Source organism: Psammomys obesus, unplaced genomic scaffold (assembly GCF_907164565.1).
Source record: "Psammomys obesus unplaced genomic scaffold, mPsaObe1.curated_primary_1811, whole genome shotgun sequence".
NCBI classification, from domain to species: Eukaryota; Metazoa; Chordata; class Mammalia; order Rodentia; family Muridae; genus Psammomys; species Psammomys obesus.
The window spans coordinates 4,440,800-4,467,778 of NW_026591086.1; the positions used below are offsets into that span (position 1 = coordinate 4,440,800).

General features: G+C 46.6%; 1 protein-coding gene across 6 annotated transcripts; it reads left to right on the plus strand.

The window, feature by feature from the left end:
- Window positions 1-293: 293 nt before the first annotated feature.
- Stmn4 (stathmin 4) lies at window positions 294-17,906 on the plus strand. Of its 6 annotated transcripts, XM_055609937.1 has the most exons (8): window positions 294-394; window positions 10,623-10,713; window positions 11,836-11,931; window positions 12,480-12,560; window positions 12,912-13,120; window positions 14,108-14,299; window positions 14,952-15,004; window positions 17,293-17,359. In XM_055609937.1, exons 2-7 carry the CDS (start codon window positions 10,701-10,703, stop codon window positions 14,970-14,972), a joined length of 612 nt encoding a protein of 203 aa, XP_055465912.1. In that variant the 5' UTR covers window positions 294-394; window positions 10,623-10,700; the 3' UTR covers window positions 14,973-15,004; window positions 17,293-17,359. The 6 variants fall into 6 exon arrangements, with proteins under 6 accessions (XP_055465912.1, XP_055465917.1, XP_055465911.1 ...); XM_055609942.1 differs by lacking the exon at window positions 12,480-12,560 and having other exon boundaries at window positions 295-394; window positions 12,915-13,120; XM_055609936.1 differs by lacking the exon at window positions 14,952-15,004 and having other exon boundaries at window positions 297-394; window positions 17,293-17,906.
- Window positions 17,907-26,979: the final 9,073 nt, after the last annotated feature.

The following is a 26,979-nucleotide window of genomic DNA, read 5'->3' on the forward strand; positions in this document are numbered from 1 at the left end:
GGAGCTAAAGATTCTTCAAATCATTCATTCTTCCCCTAGCTAGAAAGCTGTGCCTACACCTCCACCTACCACACCCTTTCTTGCCTCCTGGCCATCCTCACCCCCCTCTGCTTCCCCAGCCCCACAGGCAACGGGGTGTGGGAGGGGGGAGCAGGTTCTTTGTCTTACATCATCCTCCACTCCCCAGCCTGCTAAGAGTTACTCACTCAGGCAATCCCTGCTCCACCAGAGGAGACTGTCCAATTGCCAAGCAACCCACTGTTAGCCAATCAGGGAGCTCAGAGGTGATGTCATGGCGAGAGCCCAGCAGTGGTGCTGATGTTGAGAGAAGCCCAGGGTACCACTAATTGAAGGAGTGAGAAGAGAACAGCTCGCTTTGGAATCCGGACTGCAGGTAAGTGGAACTGAGATGCGGACAATCGAAGGGCTTTTCAGACAAAAGGAAGAAACAAAACAGCAGCCACAGCGGAGGGAGGAACGAAGGGGTCTGGTGTCTATTGTGTTGCTTTTGGTTTCGCTCAGCCGATTAAACTTTGTCAAATCCTGGGAGGAAGCAGGGTAAGGCAAAATGATGGTGCTTGAAGAGGGGTGTTGGTGGGCTCGGGGCATCATTTTTGTTCCAAATGAGGGGGACATGTTGGAGGTTCATGCTGAGTTATTTCTGCATTAAAAAAAAATGTTCTGCTTTTGGGAAAGGTTTACTGGAGCTCAGCTTCCTCTGGGGCTACTTTGACTGAAGACCCCACTCTAGCTGAAGAAGCTCTGTTTCTGACATTTTCATCTATTCTTCCTGTGGTTGTTTTTGTTTCTCGGCACTGTCTTTTCTTTCTCCTCTAGCTCTGTGCAGTCTTACTTTTTCTCCCGGCCCTAAGGATACAGTGAGATCATCCCCTCTCACTTGCCCCGCCCCACCCTGAGGTCAGCCTAATTCTAACTGGCTCTGCAACTGGCTTAAGGCAGAGGATGCAAGCTTTCAGGACTGCCACACCCAGGTTCTCCCATCCTTGACCAGTCACGGCTAGCCCCCTTCATGCTCAGCCCACCGCCCCAGTCAGGAGTTTTAGCATTTTTTCATCCAGAGGCCCAGAGCTTTGCTGTCCAATGGATACCTCTGTGCCCACGTGGCAGTGCTGTCTTTGTTTTACATCTCCCAGGAACAGTCAGGTGTGGAGGAGCCTCATTGTCCCTAACCTGGACAGTTCCTGGGAATGCCTTAGAGGATGGGTCGGTCACCCTGACTGAAGACCCCAGGCAGGGATACCCCATGTCCCAACCCCAACCGGGTAGCAGATGGGATGACCGGGTGATGGTCTGCTGGAGTTCTGAGGGGTGAAGGGTGGAGATGGAGTGTGGGGGAATCTGCCTCCCCTAAGGTCCCTCTGGGAGGAGAGTTCTCCTTCACAGGGGTGCTTGGGTGATGAGATCATGCACCAGATGTGGAAATAATGACAGCGATTCGAGGGAAGCAAAGGCAGGGGGCAGGTCAATGCATAGAGCCAGAAGGTGGCCACAGACTTCCAGCCCTCTGCCCTTGCCTCCAGCCCACCTTGCTCCTGCTTGTGGATGGAGCTATGTTCTTGGTCCCTTCCAAGCTGCAGAGATGCCTCTGGCTGGTCCCAGGCTTCTTTTCCCCAGCTCCACCCAGCCACATCTGGAACAACTGGGAAGTACTTGGGAGCTTTACCTGCTAGTTGGATCCATCAAAGAGCCTGCTACCTTGTGAGAAGTGAGATCCCCATCATTGATGGCATTCGGGAGGAGGCTGGATGACTACCCAGCAGAGAGACATTAGACCTAATCTTTGTGCTAGTGTGGAGGTTATTCCAAAGCAGGGCTTTTGAACTGCAGGCTGAAATTTAACTAGTAGATAATGAAATCAATTTTGTAGAATGTAATTGATATTTTAAAAATAAAATTAGAACAGGACAGAGTAGGTAAAAAAAAAAAAAGAAAATAAAAAGAAAGACAGAACACACCTCATATAATGGCTAGTGTTTCTTGTGCCTTTTTAGTTCTATATTTTTACTTAGGTATATATTTGTGTATATATGTGTTGCTAGCCAAATATACATGTGCGTCCATGCTGTGGCATTCATATGCTGGATCATGACATAAAATTTAGCCTTTATTGTGGATTCCTGTCAATAAATAGTTGAGGATCATTGGGTTAAGTGACTTCTGCTTCTCTCTTCCAGCCCCAAATCTACACATTTATGAAAAATTCATTAGGCTGAACATTTCTTTTTTCAGTTTAAAATTTTTAATTGTAGTAAAATGTAATCAACATGAAAACGACCATTTCCATTATTTTAAGTGGACAATGTTGTCTATGCAATGTGAAGAAATCTTTTCCTCTTGCAGATGTGAGGCAAGGGACCTCTTAAAACACCCAGTCCTCATTGCCGTTGCCCCAGACTGGCAACCCTCACTCTGCTTTCTGCTCTGAATGTGGCTTTGTTAGGTGCCTCATAGAGCAATGGAATCACACATGCTTTTCTGGCTTATTTTGCTTGGTGTGATGTTCTCTGGCTTCATCCTTGCTGCAAACGATGTGTCCCCACTGCCAGTACCAGTTAAGTGACCCAAAGTTATAACGGAATCTGACTCTCACTGAACTAGATAGGATGTTTATCCAGGGCACACCATGTTCTGAAGAAGTTTGACTCTATGGTATCTATACCCAGCACACTGCTGAACAGACATACCACAATTGCCTCCTTGTTCATGGTTCTGCCTTCCTTTGTCTCAGCTACCCAAGATCCATTACTTGGGAATTTTTTTTAACTTTTTAAAAATTTTTTATTAATTACACTTTATTCATTTTGTATCCTCCCATAAGCCCCTCCCTCCTCCCCTCCCGATCCCATCCTCCCTCCCCTTTCTGCATGCATGCCCCTCCCCAAGTCCACTGATAGGGGAGATTCTCCTCTCCTTTCTGATCTTAGTCTATCAGTTCTCATCAAAAGTGGCTACATTGTCCTCTTCTGTGGCCGGGTAAGGCTGCTCCCAGGAATTTTTATAAGAAAAAAAAAAAAAAAAAGCAACTCAGGACTTTTAAGTAACTTTTACCAATATGATGTCATTATTGTTTTATTTAATAATTACTGTTGTTGGTCTTTAATTGTGCCTTCTGTATAGCCTCTACTTTATTCTAAGTATACAGGATATGATATGTCATGCAGTGGGGCATGACATATAGAGAGTTTAGCTAGAATATACATGCGTGGAAGTGGGGAATGGTGTATAGAGAGTTCAGCATTGTCTGCGGTTCCAGACAGCCAAGGAACCTCTTGGAACGTGTTTTCTGCAGGTAAGAAGAAAGAAAACTGGGAGGTGGAGTGTCTTCTGCTTCTGTTTGGATGGATGATGACTATTTAGATTTCAATTTGGCAAAAAAAAAAAAAGAAAGAAGAAAAAAAGAAAAAGGAAAGAAAGAAAGGAAGGAAGGAAGGAAGGCAGGAAGGAAGGAAGGAAGGAAAAGGAAAGGAAAGGAAAGAAAAGAAAAGAAAAGAAAAGAAAAGAAAAGAAAAGAAAAGAAAAGAAAAGAAATGGTGAACTTAAGGTCTTAGTGATCATCCTCATAAACCACATTTGCTTTGTAGGAGGGAACTGGGTTGGTTGATATTTAAAACAAGCAAGAGGGATGGAGACTTAAGGATGTGGCTCAGTGGTAGAGTGCTGTCAACCAAGCACAAGGTTCTAGGTTTAGTGTTTACCTGGGTATTGAAAGATCAAGACCATCACCAAAGAAAACCTTAGTTTTTCTCCCTGAAACACAAAGATCCTGTCTTTGTGTCCCACTTGGCCAGGACTTTGAGACCTAATCCTCCAACAATCCACAGAAACTCAGTGCTCAGTTCCACACCCTTCTGGCCTGGATCCTTCTTTGTGGAATCAGGCCAGCCACAGCCAGGCTTCTGCCCTTCAGATCTGTCCATTTCCTCAGCCTTCCATAGCCAACTTCAGACAGTAGGACTACTCCATAGGAGGGGACATCCAGCTGTGATGGAAGGAAGAGATGACTGGGTTTGATTTTATTGGATGAGAAGGCCAAGGAGGCAATGTGCATGTGTAGGGGTTAGGGTGGGAGGGACATATGTGTGGGGGTGGGCGTATAGATCTCTATGGAGCCCTTCTTCCTGTTGGGACTAGAATGTAAAAGTCTAAATGCTAAAAAAAAGTGCTTTTTAAAAAGTGGCAGCGGAGGGTATTTTCTTGTTTGCTTGTTTCTCGCCACTCCCACAGGTGGTCACCTGGAAAATGGGGTGTCTGGTACCTGTATTGCAGGACTCGGGGAGGGTGAAATGATTATAGCTATGTGATAAACTGGGGGGGGGGGAGGGATAACAGTCCTAGAGGGAAATGCTGATAGGACAAAGTAGCAGATTTCAGGAGCGATTGAGTCTCTGTGATAGGTGTTCCTGACATGTAACGTTAATGTCGTGTGGAGCCATGTATGAAGGGGTATGCCTATATGTACTGGGAAATGTGTGGTAAACCATGTACACTCCTGAACATGCGCGTCACTGCTCTTAGGAGTGAAGCCATGCATATTCTCCACACACCCAGATGCCTGCAAGTGCCCTTGACCCCAGGGCCTTACCCTGTGTCTGGGTCGCACTCTGGCTAGCACGCCTGAATGGCAGTAATTCCTCTGTATGTATTGAACTGGGAATAAAAATAGCCCAAGCTGTCCTATCACAGTACATTATTTGGGGCTGTAGGTTTTCCGGTGGTGGCTCCCCAGCCCCATCTTGCCTTTGCAGACTCAGGTTTCCAGGGCTCTGCTGATAGCAGGGCAAGTGTCCTAGCAGCACACCTTCCAATGTCTGCTGTGTGCTCTCTAGGAGTTCTTGACCATGGGCCTGGCATCACTTCTTGCTGGAGCCCTTGGAAGCATTCAACAGTGACAGTTCCTGAAGCCAGCAACTGTCGTCAGCCAGGTCCCCTCTGCATGTCCTTCTTGTCCATCCTTGGTGGTGCCGTCACCCTTCCTTTCTTGAGGATACAGGCTCTGTGTGGACCCACCAGAGGCTGGAAGAGCCCCAGCAGAACTCCCAGAGGCCCTCCCATTCTCAGGTTTCCTCCAACTCTCAATTTATCTGTGGCTATTCCAGCACCTAAGGGTTTGCCCCGACATTCAATATCCAATAAATAGCGTGGAAAAAATAAAAACCACATTCCTGAAAAAAAAATAATAAATTATCTCCTCTTGGTTTTTAAACAAAAATAAAACACACACTGCCAACCAGAGCCTTGAGACAGCAGGAAATTAACAAGGTTGTCCCTCTGTGGAAACATGACTTCAGCCTGAAGTGAAGATGTGTGACATTGAAGTCACTAGGGCAGCAAATGGCATCAGGGCATAGAGTACTGCCAGCCCGGAATGGCCTTTTTCTTGTGGTTAGAGGAGCTAGGCTAGAATTCATTACGCCCACGCCTACGAAATTCCCATCTTGACTCTGCGCCAGAGTCCCTATATTTGTCTTCTAGAACCCTTGCCAGACACAGCTCTATTTAAACCACTCGGACGTGCATTAACTGCTGATCCCTCCAAAATACTCCACGCGGGCTTCTGAACAGCCCAATAGCAATAGCTGGTCATTTCCCACAGCGACAAAGTACTTGCCCACTCTGTCCACTCTGTGGCCACTTTGAGACGCTCAGGGGTTGGACACAGATGGGGTAGGTCTCACTGGAGTGCTCAGCACACTGCTCTGGTTCCGGGTCACTAACTGACCCCGGAAAGCCTAGAGCCTCAGTCCTGCCACAGTACTCTAAACTGGCATTTCTTCTGGGCACTGTTTTCTGTACTGAGGGCAGCTCTGCAGACCACCAAGCTGGGCTGTTGTACCATTCAAGAAGATGGAAAGAGTCCAGGACAAAGAGGGAAGGCTCACGTAACGGAACCCAGGACCTTACATTCTGGTTCCTCCTGTGCCAACAGCTTTCTGTGAAACCTCAGGCTCTCTTCTCTCCAGTGAGCACAAGACTGACATCTTGGGTGGGAGTGATGTGGATAGTCAGGTACACTGCAGAGCCTTGGGGCTCCTTGGCTTCTTTTCACCAAACACAACAGGTCTTCTCTAGCTGCTACAGGGAGGGCTCATATGTTCCTCACGGGGAGCTATCAGCCCTGTGATTGCCTGTTTGCCTTGTCTCTGATGTCATAGGAAGGGCTCTACCTTTTCATTCTAGCCATCTTTTCCTCTCTCTTCCTGCTAGAAATAGAAGGCCCCCCTCCAGTCAACAGCCTTGCTTCTTTCTGCCTTTTCGCTAGAAACCACGCCCACCTAACCTGCTTCATTTGCCATGTCCGATTGTGTTCTTGGTTGCCTGGTTGCTTGGGTGCCCGATATCAGTCACAGAATTATTTTATTAAATATGCTAGTGTTATAATCCAGCAACGGAAAAGTGCGATTATTTGTGTTACCACACACACAGCCACTTACGTGCTGATATTGTGCAAGGATCGGTTTATAAATGGGACAACAGGGCTGGGCGTGACTCCAGAGTGTGACTTCGTCTCGGTGTATCCCCGATTCTTTGAACTTTGCCATGGCTTCTAGTTACCTCTTCTAGTCTTCTTCCCTAAGATAGTGCCACCAGACACATTTATTGGCAATAACGTTAGACCCTGAAAACAGAGGCAGACTGCCCATGAAACTCACGTAGACTCAACTCTCAGCTCAGGACTCATGAGCTATGCAACTCGGCACAATCAACTCAACTTTGCTGAACTTCAATTAAGTTGAGATAGAGCTTCGACTCTTCTGGAACATCACCCATCCACCTCTGTTCTCATTGAAAAGATGACAATGGCTTGAAAACAGAATAGGTATAAATTCCTTCACTGGTGTGGAGGTGTCTGTCTGCCATCCTTCTGTTTCTGTTCTGGTGTTCAAGACAGTCTGCATGTAGCCCAATGAGCCCCCCTCCTCCCCGTGCCTGAATATGCACAGTTCACACTTCAGCACTGCTGAGTTCCAAAGCTTCTACATGGTTCTAGGCACAAGGAGCCCAAGTTACATAACTCTGTCATCTTGATTTTTGACAGCAGACACGTTGAGGCCTCTCAGCACCTGTCAGCCTGGCTCAGTTTCTGCAGCATGGGAATTAGGTGGTCAGGGGTGTCTTACTTTTGACCAACCAGTTTGTGTCATGCTCTGTAAAAGCTCGGGCATCATCCCGAGCCCTTGTTATTCTGCAGTGACTGTTATATTGACCTCTAGGGTTTGGTGTGCAGTCAGCTTTTGCTGCTCGAAGGCTGGGATTGGTCTCTGCCTTAACAGCAAGCATGGCAAGAGGCTTGGGATGGGCCTGGTGTGCGCTTAGCATGAGGGATTGCCTTCCTATGCTCAGCAGGTTGATGTCTTGGGCAGCATCTCGTCCTGATAGGTTAACTCAGCCTTGCTTCTCTGCTGGCCACCATTGCCTCTTCCTCCTGCCCTTCATGAGTTCTAGCATTCTGTGCTCTGACCCGTGGTGTAACAGTTCCTACTTCTCTTTCTCACAGCTGTAGGCACACCCAGTAGGCCCTCCTCTAGGCTCTGTGTTGTTAGGACATGATGACATGGCCATAGCTACTGAGCAGGAGCCACACCACAGGCAGAGGGCTGAGGAAGGTGCATTTGACTAGTTGCCAGCAAGCACTGATGCCACAAGCTAATCATAGGGAAAGTCAGGTTTCCTACTGTGACTGCCACCCCCAGGGGCTTAAAGTCACTTTGAATTGCTGTGCTTTCCAGAAAGCTTTGCCTATGGTATCTTCTGTAACCTTTCTCAGAGTGCCTCATGGTTCTTGACTACAATAGAAATGACATGTCAACATGCAAGTTTTGAAGGGTCCCCTGTATCTCTGGGTCCACGTACATAGAGTATATTGAAGAACAAAACAGACAATGTATAAAAACTAGCGGTTGAGATGCAGTGGAAGAATCATGGATTTGAACCTTGGGTTTGTCATGTACTTCGAGTATTAAGGCTGACATATACTTCACCACAGAGCAGGAGGACACAAATTCAAAACCAACTTATTCAAAGACTCTAGGGAGAATCCTCAGTTGCATCTTCCAGCTTCTGGTATAGGTAGGCGTTCCTTGGCTTGCAGCTGCATCGTTTTGATCTCTGCCTCTGTTCTCACTTGGGTTAGTCAGGGACGCTCTCATCTTGAAGCCATCAATCAAGTCTGCAATGGTCCTTTCTTTACCTAACACCACATTCACAATGTTAGGCTATGTGCATGTTCCTTGTTCAACTCAGGTTACTGAATGGGCTTGGACTTGTCACCTTATCCTCCTGACGGAAGAGCATTTCTGCCCTTCCAAAAGGCAACTGTGAAACTTGGGGTGAGTGTGTAATGAAGTGAATGTTCTGTGACTCCAAGTTTTAACTGTGCAGGCTCAAACATCACAGCTCTGAGATTTGTGACAAGTTCCTAGTAACTTTGTCACCTCCCCTGTTCCCTGCCCTGGTCTTTCTTCTCAGTGTCTCCAACATTCTCTGTGTTACCATGACTCATAGCCCAGGTTTTCACATATGGAAAGTACTTATATACATATTTGAAAAAAAATATATTCCCTCCCACCTCCAGGCTAGACTGGCTTTTTTTAAATCCTTGGGACCATGAGGGATAAGTAGCAGGCATTTCGCTCCTCTATTTGCCACTAGAGAAGAGCTTATAATTCAGAAGGTCTGGGTCTGACTCAGGTTGACCACTTTAGTGCTTTCTGACCTTAAGCAGGTTATCGTAACGCCTTTGAGTCTCAGATTCTCCATCTGAATGCAGAGAGACAAGGGCACTTGCCTTGTCTGCACAGCTCAGGCTCGTGTGAATATGAACTGGGAGAAAGCTGAAAGTGTTCCATGTGTATAGGATCTTGTCACTCCAGCCCAGGCTGAGGACATATTCCTCCCCCCATTGCTGCACCTGTTCATCCCTCATATCAGGTGTGTGTTTTCTTCCTCTTCTCTCTGTTCCTGCTTCTCCCTCTGACCCATCATCCAAGGTCCTAGGTCTCTGCCTCCTCTGGCCAAGTTTTTCACCAAGTCACCCCACTTTTCCATCACTCTGGACCTAAATGAATGCTGGTCTCATGATCAAAGACTTTGTCCTCAGGCACCAGGCCTGTCTCCATATTCACGAACTCACTGGTACCATCAGGACCAGCCTGACACCATGGAGAAAAGGCCTATTGTGCTGTCAGGAGAAGGACCTGGCAGGGTCCTTGGCTCGAGAACGGAGAACAGAGCCCTCTAAGGGCAGCTGGGTCTCGCTTCAAATTTGTGCTCACTCTCTGTTAGTCTTGAGAGACAGGGGCATAATCCCCATTTGCAGGGCTGGCGAGGGCAACCCTGAAGCAGGAGCTCGGGGAAGGGCATTTCCTGAATGCTGGATGCTGGATGCTGGGCATATCTTGTCCCATTTTACAAGTGCAGCTCTGTACAGAATGAAGACTGGAAGCACAAGGTTTAGGTGTACAACGTGACCAGTGACAGGGTGAGATGGCACCTAGCATCAACTTTGCACTAGTCTAGTTTTCAGACCGCCTGTCTACACGGACCTCACCCCCTAGAAGGGTAGACACACTCACTATCTAAAGAAAAGGACCTCAAGTTGCTATGTCTCCTGAGGATGAAGGAGTAGTAACATCCTAGCTCTCCTCACTCTCTGCTGGCACAGTGACCATCAAAGGTGGCCACATGCCAAGTGGTCTCCATGCCAAGCACTCACCACTAGCTCTCAGTGGAGCCCTGTCCCCTCTCATGTCCCAGGCATTCACACAGGCTCCTTCCTTGACATTCCTATCTCTCTTCTTGCCCTCTCCTCTCTTGTCATATTCAGGTTCAGCTCCAACCAGATTAAGAACAATCCTCATGGCCAAAGCTCTCTCGCCTCTGTGCTTCTGTGCAGGGTCCACTTGGCCAATTCCTTCTCTGCCTCATCTTTTAAGGCTCATCTCAGGGTCTCCCTGGATCCCTCAGCCTCTTGCTAAGGAGAGGTTCTTGTCTCCAGTCCTAAGATGTTCCCATGTGCCCATGTATGTCTCTGCACTAACACAGTTATTATGATTGTATACTTCAGTGTGTGCCTCCTCTCATGGTCCAGGGCCATTTTCAGTGGACTCAAGACAGCAAGCTGGTAGATTTTGGGGAGGATGGAGAAGCAGGAGGGTTTCTCATAAGCGGGTTTTATGTCTCCTGTCCATCTCCTACTCACCTCATGCCAGAGTTGGCTGGAAAGATGTCTGGGGTGGAGAAGTTCAGACAGCTATTTAATTTATAAACATTTCCAGACAATTTCTACTGAAAATTTGCCTCTCGCCTTCACCCTGACCTTAAGCCAAGTTATTACAGTGCATAGAAGGCTAGGTAAACACCTCTAAGGGATGAACTTGGGGGAACCCGTATTATTATGCTTCAAGTCAGTTGTGAAAGGCTCCTTGGTGTATGAACTGAATCTGCCTGGAAGATGTGAAGGAGGGAGAGGGGGAGAGTGAAAGCTGGAGTGGAGAGGGCCTGTAGATCATAGCAGATGCAGTATCCCCAAGATTCCCTTGGTGCTCAAAAAGACCATCTTTATGGTAAGAACCTGTCAGTGTGAACTATTCTTTCTTTCTTAGGGTTGTGATCTGAGTTCTGAGCTGCTGATAAACACTCCCTGTGACTTTGGTCAATTCAGCCACCAGATTCCAGCCAACATGACCCTCGCAGGTAGGTACCTGTGCCATTTGGTGATGGACACCATAACACAAGCCATTTCTCTCTCTCTCTCTCTCTCTCTCTGTGTGTGTGTGTGTGTGTGTGTGTGTGTCTGTGTGTGTGTGTATTCATATGTACTAAGGTTCATGTGTAGGTGGGACACACATGTATGTGTATAACATCCATGTGTGTACAAATGCATATAGAGGCCAGAGGGTCTCTCCTTGGCCTGAGGTGTGTTGCTAAGGTTAAGCTGACTGGCCAGTGAATGCCAGGGATCTTCTTGTTCTTGCCTCGCCAGTGGATTTCACATGTGAGTGTGGAGGATCAGAACTTGTTCTTTCAAAGCAAGCAACTTACCAGCTCCCCAGCTCTCTTAATGTATGTGTACTTACAGATACGTATAAGGAAAGGGTGGAGAAGCAAGGAGGCAAAGGCATTTCTGGGAAGTAGGTGGGATCATAACTGAATTCCTCCTCCTCATTTGCTCATGTGTGTATTCCTTAAATTTTAAAATAATGTATTTATAATAGTGCTAAAATCATGATTTCAGTTTTGTAAGAGAAAATGAGCACTGGCCTATGTAATGAGGGAGTCTTTCATACTGTGCATTAAACATGGTGCAGTGGGGAAGTGCTGGCAGAGGCCACCATGATGACCTGTGACCTCCAGAGAGATTCGGTGGTGTCAAGGGTACATTTCTGCTCTGTGGACAGCCACCCTCTGGCTTGATTCCTGTGATGGGAAGATCTGAGAAGACTCCCAGCCTTACCCCCTCTAGAGTGGAGCTGGACTACATGAAGAGTAAAAAGGAACAATGTCAAGTACTTTCAGCAGAATGAAGTATAGTTTCCTACAACCTCGAATCAAAGTCCTGGTTTATCCTTGGGTGGGTGTATAAGAAGGAGATGGTGACCAGGGTCAGGGCACTGCCACTTGGGGTCTTTACTTGAGAGTACTTAGCATTTGGTTCTGACAGACGGATGGGTTCAGTTGGGTGAGTTGGAAGGTCAAATTTCAATCCTGAGTTGGTTCAGGCAGGGGTACTTTGGAGCCAGAAAGCCTGGGCTGACTCGTGAAAGTGTTGGTTACTGGGACTGGTGGCCCCATTGTCACTGGATCACTCTCTTGTAGCCTACAAGGAGAAGATGAAGGAGCTCCCACTGGTGTCTCTGTTCTGCTCCTGCTTCCTGTCTGATCCCCTGAATAAATCGTCCTACAAATACGAAGGTGAGTGGGGGCTCGGCTGGGAAAAGAAAGGGTGGAGGCTTCTGTGTTCTGTGTTGTGGGTTACCCCCTCATTGGCCCCCATCTCATAAAACTGTCCTGGTCATGGTGTGTCTTCTTTCCCAGAGCCTGAGGTGTCTGGGACCAGGAGATGTGGCCTGTGGTGCCAGGCAGCTGTGGGGGCCCTTCTGAAGCACTTGTTTTTAGAGTCTCTTTTGCATATCCCTTGAATAAATTGACACCACAGGGGATGCAAGAACAAGCCAGACAGAGGCTCTGAGATTATGCCCATGGAGACACAGAACAGAAAAGAAAACTTGGTGTGTTCAGCAGGGCTTCTAGGGACAGAGAGAGATGCTCCCAGACTGGACTAGATGGTGACAGCGGTGCTGTCAGAGTCCCCAGACCCTGGGTGGCCACACTCTCACAAAGAGTGGTCAGGGGGACAGATAGGTCATCTCTTCATTTCTGTTTGCAAGGAAGGGATGGGTTTGGTCTGTTAATGAGAAAGATGGGTGTTTGGATGACCTGAGACTGTTTTTTCCATTTAGGCTGGTGTGGGAGACAGTGTAGGAGGAAAGGTCAAAGCCAGCGGAAAGGCAGTGCTGACTGGAGAGAAAGAAGAGAACAGGGTAGGCGGGAGCCAGGGGAGAGGTCCACAGGCCGTCAGAGGGACAGGGCAAGAAGGGGCTGGTGGCGGGCGGTGGGTGAAATGTACCGATATCTGTCATCAGTGAGGAGCAACCGCAGCTGGTGTTGCTGCAGGTGTTGTCACAAATCACAGTTCCTGGGATCCCGCCCCAGGGATCCCAAACGTTACTCCGTCACTGACCTTACGGTCCAGTGTTCAGGACTGGAGACCCCTAGTCACTGGCGTGCCCTGGGAGGCCCAGGTCCCCTGTGTCTGTGTGCATGTGTGCATGCTCGCTGGGGCCCCAGCTGCTCCTCGGCGGGTGAGCAGCTCCACCTCTGCCCCCCCCCAGCAGACACAGTGGACCTGAACTGGTGTGTCATCTCCGACATGGAGGTCATAGAGTTGAACAAGCGTACCTCGGGCCAGTCCTTTGAAGTCATCCTGAAGCCACCCTCCTTCGACGGGGTGCCCGAGTTCAATGCCTCCCTCCCCCGGCGGCGAGACCCATCATTAGAAGAGATCCAGAAGAAGCTAGAAGCAGCGGAGGAGCGGAGGAAGGTCAGCGCCACCCCATGTTTTTTTTTTTCCATCCATCCCACTGTGAGCGGGAAGGAGCCAGAGGCGTGAGGTGGTGCCTCTGAGCCGGTTAAGGGCACAGTGAAACTATGAGTACTTAGACGGCACCTCCTGAGTGCTGGGCATAGACCAAAGGTTCTCAGCCATCCTACTGCTGCGACCTTTTAGTACAGTTCCTCATGTTGTGGTGACTCCAACCATAACATTATTTTTGTTGCCATTTCGTAACTGTAATTGTATCTGATATGTGCCCCCCCCCAAAGCGGTTGCAACCTATATGTTAAGAACCACTGGCATAGACCAAGACAGTACCTGAGGGAGATAAACAAGACCGTGAATGTGCACTGGGTGAGATTCCAGTTTGGTTCATGGCTAACGTGTTACAGGCCTCTCGGAGATGGCTTTGTATTCAGCTTCCTTTTTTCCCCCGTTGATTATTATCTCAACTTAGATGCCATTTTAATGTGAGCACTTCTTCATCTTTCAAGAAAAAAAAAAAAAAAAAAAAAAAAAAGAAAAGAAAAGAAAAGAAAGAAAGAAAACTTTCTCCATTTAATTCTGTGGTCCCTTCCTTCACCTTCAAGGCTTTATTTTTTTAATCACATGCAAGTCTGTGTTTCACTTATTTATTAATATGCATGCTTATTTCTACTAGGCTAATTTTCTCCCTTCCAAGGTGGTCTGGAGTTGTGAGGGCCTTGAAGTTAATATAAGATCACCTAGTATTTGTGAATGAGTGAGTGGAAGATTGAATGAGGAATATGAGGGGGGAAAAAGGTTCCGAAGCTATTTAGAAAAGAGCTAGTAAAGTCAAAGATGGGAAGCTTTGGAGGTAGTCCAGCGTCATTGCTTTCTGTTTCTGGGCCACAGGAACAGGTTTGGGGGTGAACTCGTCTAGGTGTGGCATGGTTAAGCCATGATGGTAGACATCTACCCTCAAGGGTCTTTCTCTCTCTGGTGCTACCCTAGTACCAGGAAGCCGAGCTCCTGAAGCACCTCGCAGAGAAACGAGAGCATGAGCGAGAGGTGATCCAGAAAGCTATCGAGGAAAACAACAACTTCATCAAGATGGCCAAAGAGAAGCTGGCACAGAAGATGGAGTCTAATAAGGAGAACCGGGAGGCCCACCTGGCCGCCATGTTGGAGCGGCTGCAAGAGAAGGTAAGTGGTCCTGGATTGGCAGGAAGTTCCTTCTGTGGCAAGTACGTGTGACCTACACATCACTCTGGAAGAAGCAGCCTCTGCAGGAATGGAAATGTTTCTGTCGAGTAGGGTCCTCGTCATTTCTAAGGGGACAATCTGGGAAGTCATAGGCAAGACGCTCATACCAAACTTTGGGTAGCCCTGGGGATTTTTCTAGAGTTTTACAACACTAGAAATTTCTCACTGTCTCAGGGGCTTGCTCACACTCTTTTTTTTTTTTTTTCCTTTTTTTCTTAGAGAATGCCTGTCCAATGCAAGTATCTAGGGAGAGACATATGTCTGCACATTTCTGGCTTCATCCTTGGATGGGCAGACTTGGCATAACGAAAGATGCTAACCTCAGCATGGCTTTGAGTCAGGGGCACAACAAGCTCAGCTTCCAGTCAAGCAGGGTACAGGGTTCCTCCCATTCCCCCTCAGAGCTCCTCATAAGGGTCAAAGAGGAGTAGGTTTTTGCCTTTGCCAATAACCCAAATCTCACTTACACATGAGAGGTGTAATCCTCCTTGTTGTTCTTTGGAAGACATGCTGGCCTCATTCCCCGAGTCCCAGGCTGCCTCAGTCTCTCCTGCAGCTCCTGGGAAGCTTTAGCTCTGTGTTTTATTTCCAGGAGCCGCCTGCTGCGCGGTGACTCCCGGGACCGAACGGTGGCCTCGTCCCATGGTGAGCAGCCTGGTCCTTCTTCCCTCCCGCCTACCCACTTAGAACCTCAGGCCTTTGGCAACAGTTGCTAGAAAGATCTAGCTTCATCCAGGGGTGTGAGCCGCACAGGCTCCGAGGCTGGCCCATAGGTGGCAGCTACATGCTCTGACATTCAGTTTCACAAAGGACAGGAGGACTTCTCTCTCCACCGAGTGCCTTAGGGGAAGGACACAATCTGATTGTGACTTTGGGCTTCTCCAGTTAATAAGAGATACTGTAGGGAAGATTAAGATCACCTTTTCTTTTTTGATGCCGGGTCTCGTGTATCCCAGACTGGTCTCAAACTGGTTATGTAGATGAGGATAGTCTTGAAATCCTGATCCTTCTGCCTTCACCTCCAAGTGTGGGGATTACAGGGGTGTGCCACTACGCCTGTTTTATGCAGTTCTGGGGATTGATCCCATGGCTTTGTGCATGCGAGGTAGGCACTCGTCCAGTAAGACCATAGCCACAACCCCAAGGCAAATGCTTAAAGAAACTGCAGTTCGGATGGGAGAGTTATGGGCTTACTAAACCTAAAGAATCTTGGAAAGCTAGATTGTATCAGAACACTTGAAGATTTTTTTTTTTAAATAAATTGCTTTAATTTTATCATTACATGGTCATCACATCTCTTTGGAGGTGAACAGGACAGGTGTCATTCTTAGTTCAGATGAGGAAACCATTCCAGAGGTTAAATGATTCACTGAGATTCACACGGCACACAAGCAGTAGAGCTAGCCTTGACCTCTTGTCCAAGTGGTTGCTTTCTTGCCTGTCTCAGAGAGAACATCCCAATATTGTCTCACTAGCCTTCCATCAGCAAGGGGTTTCTGGAAACCAAGCAAGTGGAGGCCAGAAACCCGGGTCTCTGCCATGGCAACTCGCTTGAATACAGAGGGGGAGGTAGAGATAGATTGACAAGGTTGAATTTGGAATAACAGCTGTGCGCGTTAAGTACATGCTAAGGATCAAGATGCCAGATCAGACATCTGAGAGGACGTGTTTTGGTTTTTTTTTTTTTCTCTAAGGCCTTGATCTCTGCTCACAATTACTCACTGGAGGAGGCAGGAGGCAAGGTTGAGAGCCAGGCGTGTGGGTTTTTCCCCTCATCTCTGTCCATGAACCAGAGACAGCATCAATATCAACGATGTTGTCTATACTAGCTCTTGTGTGGGATAGGACCAAAATTTTTAGGAGTAGACTTACTGCCTTGCCCTCTAGGGGCAAGGTCTGAAGACCGTGTGGACTCCAGGTCATGAGATATACAGCAGCATTTGAGAACCAGACATACTGCCCCTTGCTTTCAACCTGTGGACATTTCTGAAGTCAGAGATCAGTGGAGGGCTAAACTTGTAGGTGAAGATGTATCTTAAGAACTTGGGTGGGTTTATTCCATGTTAATCTCTCATCCAGATGTGGAACAGCAGGATCTGTCCATGTACCACAGTAGGGGCTGGGAAACACAATCAAGGAAACACATAAAAATGCTCCTGGTCTACAAGGACCCAGATAGTTGTCTAGTGAGCTGGTGTGACATGGCCCCATGGGTGGACACTTGTCACAGAGTGTTGAAGGTGAGCTAGCTGCTTATTCTAGTCCCTCTGGAAAGATCCAAGAACTTGAGGCCTGGTTAGGTAAGGCAGTTAAAGTCACACATTTGGCTGGGGGCGGGAAGGCAGACCCAGTCTTCTGGCTGAATTGCATTACGAAGCAAAGGAAGGTTGTCTTCCAACACAGAAGGGAGTCCACTGTCCAGAGTGAAGCACTATTTCCCAACAGTTCTCTGTTAGTTCTGTGACTTGACAGTCCTCCTCCTTCAGTGTCATCGTGTTAAGATGACACTAAAGAGATGGGAGGGAAGTAACACATCTGTAATGTCCCAAGGGTGCTGGCAAAGGGCGGATTCTTTCCCCATTCCTCCTAAACTGGCTATCCCAAGTGGCTCTTCATATTTACTTGAGTCAAGTGACCACTCCAAGTGCCAGGATGACCAGTGGAGGTAAAGAGAGCCTAGGGTAATCTTAGAGTCACTGTGAGGTGGATCCCCAGCAGGCTGTGGGGAATCACGAGTCCAGGAGCTCTGTGTAATTGCAGGCTTACACTCCCCGCGTCCCGCGTCTTACTTGCCTCCTTCCACGCCTCTCAGGATACCTTCGCTGACAGCTCTGCTCTGCCCGTGGTGACCATCTTTGTGTTCCATTCTCCTGTCCTTTGGTCTTCCCTGGCAGCCTTGTGTGACCTGCCCTTGTCCCTCCCTTCCTTCCCAGGACAAGCACGCAGAGGAGGTGCGGAAAAATAAGGAGCTGAAGGAAGAGGCCTCCAGGTAAAGCCCTGAGGCCAAGAAAGTTTCCAGGACAGCCGGACAGCTCCAGCAGCAACCTGGTTCCAGCAGCCTCGGCCTCTGGCTGCTCTCCCAGCACTGGGATTTGGGGGGAGGGGGGTGGCCAAGGGGGCGTTTCCTCTGCTTTTGGTGTTTGTACATGTAAAGAATGACCAGTGAAGCCATCCTATTTGTTTCTGGGGAACAATTATGGGGTGGGAGAGGGGACAGAAGGAGAGAGTGTGGAAAAGGAGGTGGAGAAGAGCCCGCGGACATTGCGACACTGTCCACTGACTGCAGACTTGGGCCAAGGCCCCCGTTTTTCACGGCTCTGCCTGGACATCCGGCCTCCAGGTTTCGAGTGGAGAGAAGATGAGAATCAGGACAGAAGTTCAGAGTGAAGGGCAGAGTCCTGGTGGGGCAGTGGCTTCAGGGCCAGCAGGACAAGCCCATCCGGAGGGAGTGAGACCCCCCCTGCAGTGGGCGGGATAAGGTCTGTGTGAGTGTGTGTGTTCATTGTCATCTTTTGATCATCATGACCAATGAAACATTTACTTCAAGTCTCCAGTTTTTTGTTTTTAATTTCCTGAATGTGCTCTTCGCGAATGGGTAGAACGGTCTAGAAATTTGGCTTCCCACCTATCTGACAGCAGGTGTCTTTTAAGTTTTCCATCTATGTATCTGATGCACTGGGTGAGGTGGGTTCGTTCGTGCTAGATACTGGAAATAATCAGAGGTTTGCTTTTTTTCTCTCCTTCTAAACCCCTTTTGTGGGTCGTCCCTTAGAGGACGGAGTGCGCTGAAATGATGCAAGAGAAAACAGCACTTTTCCTGTCTATAAGCTCACATCCTATTACAGTCCCAAGGATTCACCGTTAAAAGGAAATTCTTAGCCTATGTAGCTGCTGTAACACAATACCTTAGATGGGGCGCTCTATGGACAATAGGATTTAATGCTTACAGTTCTCCAGGTGGAAAGGCTAAGATCAAGGTTTCTGGTGAAAGGTTACCTTCTGCTAAGAAAACACGTGGCACTTCTTGCCATGTCCTCTTGTGGCATTCATCCCTTTTGTGAGGGAATGGAGGCTCCTCCAGGCTCCTTTCTTGATATTATTTACTGTGGGATAGAGTTTAAATATACGACTTGTGTGGGGGAAATGCAGCATTCTGACATAGCAGAAACCCTCAGCAAGGGCTTGGGAGTCTAGACAGATCACGGAATTTCAGTGAGGAAATGTACTCTCTATTAGAAGAAAGTGGAAAGGCCGTGTTCTCTAGGACACCGGACCAGGGTGACAGAGGACAGTTCTTCTGACACTCTTACAAGCAGCAGTGGGGTGGAGTCGGGCAGAGTCTGTACGAACCGTATCTCAGGGCATCTCCAACATCCCGCCTTAAACACAGTGTGGATTTGTTCAGATCCTCAAATCAACTCTTTAGTGTTGCCTTAATTGTCTCCTGGTAATGCTGCTGTAAGTGAGTTTCAGTTTATGGTAGAATATCTGGAGGACCAAAAGTGGTGGTGATGGTGGAATTGGTGGTGGTGGTAATAATAATGGTGGTAGCAGTGGTAGTGGTGATGGTGGTGGCGAAGGTGATGGTGATGATGATGGCGATAGTAGTGAAGAGGAGGAGGAGGAGGAGAGTAGTGGTGGTGATGGTGATGATGGTGGTGGTCGTGGTGGGTAGTTAGGGTAGCGGTGATGGTGGTGATGAAGTTGCGGAAGCTCATACTTTTAGACAGCAACTCTTAGATGCCTATTTTCTAGACTTTCACATGTATAAGACCTCATTTAATCCTCGTAACAACTGCGGGAGAAAGTTGCTGCTGACATCCCATTATTCAGACGAGAAACTGAGGCACAGAGAGTATAAGTAGCTTGCCCAAGTTCCCACACATAATTAAGTGGGAGAAGAGAGCTTGAATTTGCAGTTTGTCCCCAAAGTCTGTATTTTTAGCCACCTCACAGTACTGCTTTCTGCTGCATCTAAACTAGGCTGCAAGGCCCCAGTCAGGGTTTCTCAGACTGAGTTGTGACTCACTGGATGGTGAGACCAACTTTGTGGTCCCACTCAGTCTTCTTTTTTCTCTCTTTCTCCTTCTGTCATGCTAGGAATGAAGAGCCACAGGATTTGGAGGGGGGAGGAGGAGTATTTTTTGCTCAGAACTGACATAAAAAAAATAAATGCTATAGACAGATGCACAGTGAGCAAATTCTCAGAGAAAGAATCACCCCTTATGGCAAGGGATCCTTATAGGAAAAGATCCTTATAGGAAAGGGGTCCTTATAGAAAAGGGATCCTTACAGGAAGATATCCTTATAAGGAAGAGATCCCTAGAGAAAGGGTATCCTTATATGGAAGGGATCCTTTCTTGCAGTTAAAAAAAGTTACCTCACGCCTCTTCTGGACCATCTGTGTATGGTCTATTTGGATAGATAAGAGCAGGGCAGCTCACTTTCTCATTAGTAGTAATTTTTTATAACATCACTTGTCTTTTCTAAGGCTAGCCATTTGGATGGTGCCAGGGCTCTTGGGAGTTCAGCCTTAACTGAGGCAGAGGGCATCACAAATCATTGTGTCAGACTCCAAGAAGTTAATGTATTCCGGTTTGAGTCTTCTGGTATTTTACTTTTTTTTTATTTTTTGGCTTTTTGGTATCTCTTTTCTCCTTCCTTCTCCTCCTCCCTCCCTCCTTCCCTCTCTTCCTGGTAGAACAGAAAACAGCACATCAAAATTAAATTTTCAGGTATGTTTTCCTGGAAATTGTCAGTTTTTCTTTTGGTGGTCTATTTCTAGGGCCTAGCACAGAACACATTTCTTTCTGAGGTTGACAATCAAAACCCTTTGAAGTTGCTGGTTTGGAATGAGCTTGGAGACAGGTAGTCCTGTCTACCTAGGGGCTTTAGGAAGCTGCTATGATTGCTAGTGTGGAAGGAAAGCTGTGGCCAAGACAGCAGATAGAGCTTCTTCTGGGCAAACAGAGACAAGAGAATAGGCTTCAGGGCCTCAGTTTACAAATTAACTCCATCAGCTTCTTCATCCTCTTCTGTGGACTGAAGGCTGGGAGCTAGCTCCCTCCACCCTCCACCCTCCCCGTACTTAGACAATTGCCCTTCATTCTATGGTCTTGTTCTTCCATAGGCTTCTCCCTCATTTGGGTTGTTCTTCCTTTCCTTGCTTGGTTCCTAACTGTCCCTTTAAACTCAGCTCAGATAATGTGTTCTTGCCAGAGATTCTAGTTTTGCATGCTTTGATATACACACTTGCCTAATCTCACATATTATACACTACCAGGTTTATGAATCTTTGTGTACCCAGCAGTGGTTTAGCTAAACTGGGATTAAGACCATCAAGATGACCTAAATATAGATGAGAGGTAAGGATAAGAAAAGACTCACATGACAGCTTCATTTGGTAGCCTTTTCCTAAAGCCCCCTGTAGAGCTGGCTAATAGCCTTGGTAGATGGCTCAGTTTCTGGATCTGTAAACATAAGGACCCGAGTTTGAATTCCCAGCACTCAGGGTACTGGGGTTTGGAGATAGGGAGTTCTCTGAAGCTTTCTAGCTAGCCAAACTGGTGAGTTGCAAATTCAGTTGGAGCCTGTTTCAAAAAGTAAGTTAGGAGCCAGACACAGTGGCACATGCCTTTACTCTCAGCACTCAGGGAGGCAGAGACAAGTGGATCAATGTGAGTTTGAGGCTAGCCTGGTCTACAAATTGAGTCCAGGATAGCCAAGGCTACACAGAGAAACCTTGTCTCAAAAAACAAACAAATAAACAAGCAAACAAACAAATGAAAAGGTAGTTAGGGAGTAACGGAAGAAAACACCTAGTGCTGACCCCTGGCCTCCAACATGCACGTGCACACACTTGCACAAATATGAACACATACACCAAAGATTGGAGGTGACTGATCAGGATTATGGAGGAGGAGCTGAAGTTCATCTTCAGGACAGCCTGTGTCCTCAGCCCTTGACAGGAAAAACTGAACACACTACTGATGTGGGCAGCATGGAACTTCCTCCAAGTCCACGCTACCAGTAAGCAATTCTTGCAGTAAGAGTAGACACAAGCCAGATGTGGCAGGAGGTGACGGAGCTAATGGAGGATGAGTTTATGAGAAACATGTGGTTCTGAGGCCCTCAGTCAGTGGCTTTCCAAGGAGAGCACTCCACAATTCTGAAGCAGCAGTTTTGGTTAAAGCAAGGAGAGAATGCAGTGCTTTCTTTGAATGACTGGAGTCTGAGAACCGTAGAGGAGCACCAAGGGGCATCCCATTCAACTCCCAAATATAAATTAGAAAACTGTTCATGATTTCCTGAGGCCGAGCCTAAATTATTGTACATAGAAACAGCTTTCCCACTAAGAATTAAGATATCTTGCTCAGTTCGGAGCCCTCTTCTGATCAAACTTTAGTGAGTACTGGAATCCAAAGATATGGGAGATTAAAACCGTAAGGCAGTGAAAACAGCTTCAAGTGGGCATGAGTAGGAGGAGAGGTGGGCATCCATCCACAGAGCAATAGCAGAGAGAAACATGGAAAGGAATAGATACCCTACCTACAAGAAACTGTGGGTCTCTTCTTCCCTGGGGGGCTGTTGGCTCCCTTCCCATGAGGGTAGGAGGAGGAGAGGCAGTGCACAGGTCTCTGAAGGCCGTGAGCATGATAACACAGCATCCATGAACCACTTTAGTGAGATAGCTCAACTTTATTTGGGATAAACTTAATAGTCCCTAGAGAGAGGGTAGAGGGCTCCCAGGATAGGTGTACATAATTGGTTGGAACTAAGAATTCCAAGGATGCTTGATTTGTATTTGGCAGCATGCTCCTATCATATGAATGAGAACAGAGTACTTGATTATCCTATAGGCATAGGGAGGGGAGAGCTAGCAGGGAACTGTGCCAAAGGCCATATATGAGATATGTCTTCTATGCCTGAAGACACTCTCCAGATGAGGTCAAGCAAAGAGGCCCTTCTGGGGAGAGGGAGTCCTCCATCTGGTGCTGAATTCAGAAAGGCTACCCGGACTGGGAGGACTGCAACCTCAAAGAGCAGAATCCTCCAAAATCTCCCCCTGTTTTATTTTACAATGGAGAAGTGTCATCATGAGTTTAGAAAATCTATCATCTGTATCAGAGGGATCTAGAGTCTGGTAACGTACCAAGGCCTGATTGGTGGTGATTCTAGCAATTCATACTGTACATTATTGACAAGACTAGAGGACTAAGGACAGTGCATAGCCACACATCTTCCTGATCTAGGAGAAATTCCTCTGCTCTTGTGAAATCCACAGAGAGAGCAGGAAGCTCAAGCACCAACACGGTGCACAGTGTTGAAGCAGAAAATTTCTAAAATCTAAGGAAAGGTGTTGTGTGGGGGACATTTATAATCCTAAGCAAATATGACCATATTATAGTTTAAAAGTCAACAGTAATAATGAAAAAAGGTTATTGAAAACTGTGGGAAAGCTTTACTTGTAAAGATGACCCCATCAGAACAACAGCAGAGTTTCTTTATGGAAACTCTAAAGATCGGGAGAGTCTGGGGTGACGTATTTATTGTAGACTCTAAAAGGAAATAACTGCCATGTCTGGATTTCTGTATCCAGAAAAGTTGTTCTTAAGTGGAACTGAAGGATAAGCACCTTCCAAGGTGAACATATGTCACCATAGTTCATTCAACCCACCTCTGTGAAGATATTAAAAGAGTCCTAAGCAGAGGAAGTAGAGAAGCAGGACCACAAAACAAGAAAAGACATTCCAATGTTAGCCCATTAAATATGCAAATAAAAGGTAAGAAGGAATTGATTAGAGAAATAACAAAAATGAGAGGAATCAATACATAGCTCTTGATTGTATCATTCAGTGTAAATGGTCTTATTTCTCCAATTAGAAGCCACAATCTCACTTATTATCATAAGACCCAATGATTGGCTGCCTGCAAGAAACACACCTCACCACCAGAGGTGCACGCAAGATTGAAAGAGAAGGGTGGGAAAGTGATATTATGAACAAATGGAACTCACAAACAAGCAGGCACAGCATTCATTTCTGTCATGGCAGACTTTTCAAAAGTCATCAGAAAAGACAAAGAAGGTCGCTGCACAGAGTAAAGGGACTGATACATCAAGAAGATACTACAATTATAGATACATGCAAAATGAATGCTAATGTAACCACACACAAAGAGTAAGTTCTAGTAAACCTAATGGGACAGAGAGGCCTATATGCAATAATAGTGGGTGACTTTGATAGCTCTCTATCAACAATGTATTGGTCATACAGGCAAAACCCAACAAGGAAACTTCAGAATTACTTTACACTGTAGATTCAATAGAGATAAGAGTCACATAAGAATATTCCATCTAATGATGACATTCTTTTCAGCAGCTGACATGACTTTCTCCACAATAGAAATATTTTAGAACACAAAGCCAGTCTTAACAGATAAAAAACAAACAAACAAACAAACAACAACAAAAACCCCTTCATTTCTGGAATTGTACCAAACTACTACAAAATACAAGCGGCAATAAATATTAGAAACTATAGGAAATATGTAACAATCACACGGAGATTGAATATACATTTTAAAATGGTAAGTGTATCTTTGAAAGAATTGGAGGATACTTAAAAAGAGTCCTGTATACAGACTTAGCATAGCACCCAGGGCACAAGTTCTCCAAAGATCCCCAAGCTGGTGACGGATGCTACTGCTTTCAAGAATGTCTCCAAAGTCTGCTTCTTCTTCCTCAAGATGAAGTCCTAGATGCAGAAGTATTCCTCATAATTTTCCTTCAGGAGAACTGTCCAGGAACTTCCAATAATGAATTGTATATAAGATTCACACATACTCCCAGTTCTAGTCACTGGGTATGGATGCCCTCTGGTCAGCCTGCACAGCCCCCAATATGAGATGCCCAGTTTCACTCCATGTGAATCCAAGTGGGGCTTGCCCTTTTGGAAAGCCATTTGGTCTTAAAGTCTCATGCTCATTGTCAAGTTTTTCTCTCTCTATGAATTTGGCTTCTAGGATCTATTCTAAAGAAGTGCTCTGATAGCTGGGTGGTGGTGGCATACACTTTTGATCCCAGCACTCAGAGACAGAGGCAGGTGGGATCTCTGAGTTTGAAGCCAGCCTGGTCTACAAAGAGAGTTCCAGGACAGCCAGTGCCACACAGAGAAACTCTGTCTTGAAAAGCAAAGGGAAAAAACCAAGCAACCACACAAACAAAAAAAGAAATGCTCTGACACATAGTAGGCAATCATCAAAGTACTAAGAGGGTCTCCTGGAATAAGGAATGTGAAGTGACCCTAAAAGAAAGATAGGCTGTGGAGTAGTCAGAGTCCTCTAGAGTCAAAATAATTAATACATATTATGGGAGAATTTATTAGGTTGGCTTTCCAGACAGGGCCTGGTCTGATGTTGGTGAGGGACAACAGGAGTAGCTGGAGTAGCTGGAGCAGCCACCACCTCAGGATGAAGTTACTGACTTGCATGAGGCGAAGGCAGGGGAGTTCCTGGAAGATGCCACTCACTTAGGGAGGGTCTTCTCCCCTTGGGTAATAGACACACCCTGAAATGTGTCTCCCCTCTGATCCCAGTCAAGAGCCACAGGGCTCTCCAGTGGGTCTTAGGAGGAACAACTGAAAGGGTCATAGGTCCCAGGGCTTTTGCTCTGGCCAGGAGGGGAAGGAGTATGGGATGATGCTATGAGTGCTGAGAGAAGGTCAGAGCCGGGTGGGTGAGCACCACAGCAAAGAGGAGGAGGCCATGATCAGAAGCTGGGCAGCTGGGTAGAAAAGGCACAGGGACCAGGTAGGGTGAGGCAGTAGGGATGAGGTGAAGACAAAGGCCACAGGTTTCTGGTGTAGATGACACGTTGATACTGTAAGGAGGGAGATGTGGTGAGAGAGAGAGCTGCATAGGAAGGGGTCAGCATGGACATGGTTAATTGAAGATGCTTTCTCTATCTCTCTCCCTTCTTTCCCTCTCTCTCTTTCTTTTTTTTTTGTGTGTGGTGTATGTATGCCTCTGATATGTCCCTGTGTGTGCACAGGTATGTGTTCACATATATGAGTGAATGAAAGCCAGAGGTCAGCTTCTGAGTCTTCTTCCGTTGTGTGCACCTTATTTTATTGTTATTTGCAGAAGGCATGAAGGCAGGTATCCTTAGCCTTCAGGGTTGGGATGACATTTGAGCTGAGGTAGCACAAGCAGGCTAGCCCAGCAGTTAGTAAAGAGGGATGTGTCAATGGGCCTTTGCAGGAGATGTATGATGTGAGTAAAGGCAATGGTATGTGTGGATCCTAGGCAAGGTTCTTGGATGGTCGATGTGTTGAGCAAAAAGGATATTAGGGAGAATAAGTGGACAATGGGAACCATGCAGCTGGCAGATAAACATGGATGCTTTCTGGTTGGAAGGACCCTGAACATCAGATTAGAGAATTTGGAATTCATCAACAGTAACCAAGCTGTCCACCACTGGGCCCATCACACGGTTCCATAGGTACAGCCATTCACCAATACAGTACCAAAGGGCTTCTTTGTAAGAGTACATCATCTCAGGCTTCTGCCAGAGGGCTCAGAGAATTGTATGAGCATGAGGCATAGAAGAGAAGGAGAGAAGCAGATCCAGGTGTGTGTGTGTGTGTGTGTGTGTGTGTGTGTGTGAGAGAGAGAGAGAGAGAGAGAGAGAGAGATAAAGAAAAAGAGACCATAGATTTGAGAGGGAGAGGACAATGATATAGGAGGGGTTAGAGGAAAGAGGAGGGAGGGAAGAAATGACGTAAATAGAGTACACGTGTATGAAATTTAATAATAAATTTAATAAAAAGAAAAATAAGGTTCCAGAGGAAAGATGAATTTAAGAAGTTAATTAAGACTTTGGAATACATTTGCTTTAAGGAAGGAGAAAATTCTTCTAAATTTATTGGTAATGAGATTGTCACACTTTTTCCTTGATCTATTTATGTGTCTTCTCCATAAGTTAGCAGTGATAGATATTAAATGCCTTACTTGATTGAGTTTCTAAAAGTGTTACATGTGGTGTTTATTTGAGATTTATGCTTTATATAAAAAAATCAAAGGGAAATTATATAATTTAAAAATTGCATCTCAGCTGGTGTGGTGGCACACACCTGTAATCCCAGCACTCTGGGAGGCAGAGGCAGGAGGATCTCTGTGAGTCTGAGGCCAGCCTGATCTACAAAGAGTCCGGGACAGCCAAGAATACACAGAGAAATTCTGTCTTAAAAACAAACAAAACAGCAAAATGAGTTTCACGCCAGGTGCCAGAGGATGATACAAATAAGTGCCTACTGTGTGCCTGTGGGGTTGGCTGGAACTTAGCCACTATTCTCCCCTCCCCCACCTTTGAAAGAAAGTTGCAGGAACCCCACCTTCCAGTGACCATCTACAAGGCAGGTTAGCTGAGTAGAACTTCAATGACTGGGGAGGACTTGTAGTGTTGCAGGTCCAGGGACTAATTATAATTTTCTTAGGATATTTTTAGCCCCATAGATAGCCATTCCTTGCTTATCTCTCTGTGTCATCCAACACTTTTGAGACACACATATACAGGCACACACACACACACACACACACACACACACACACACATACACACC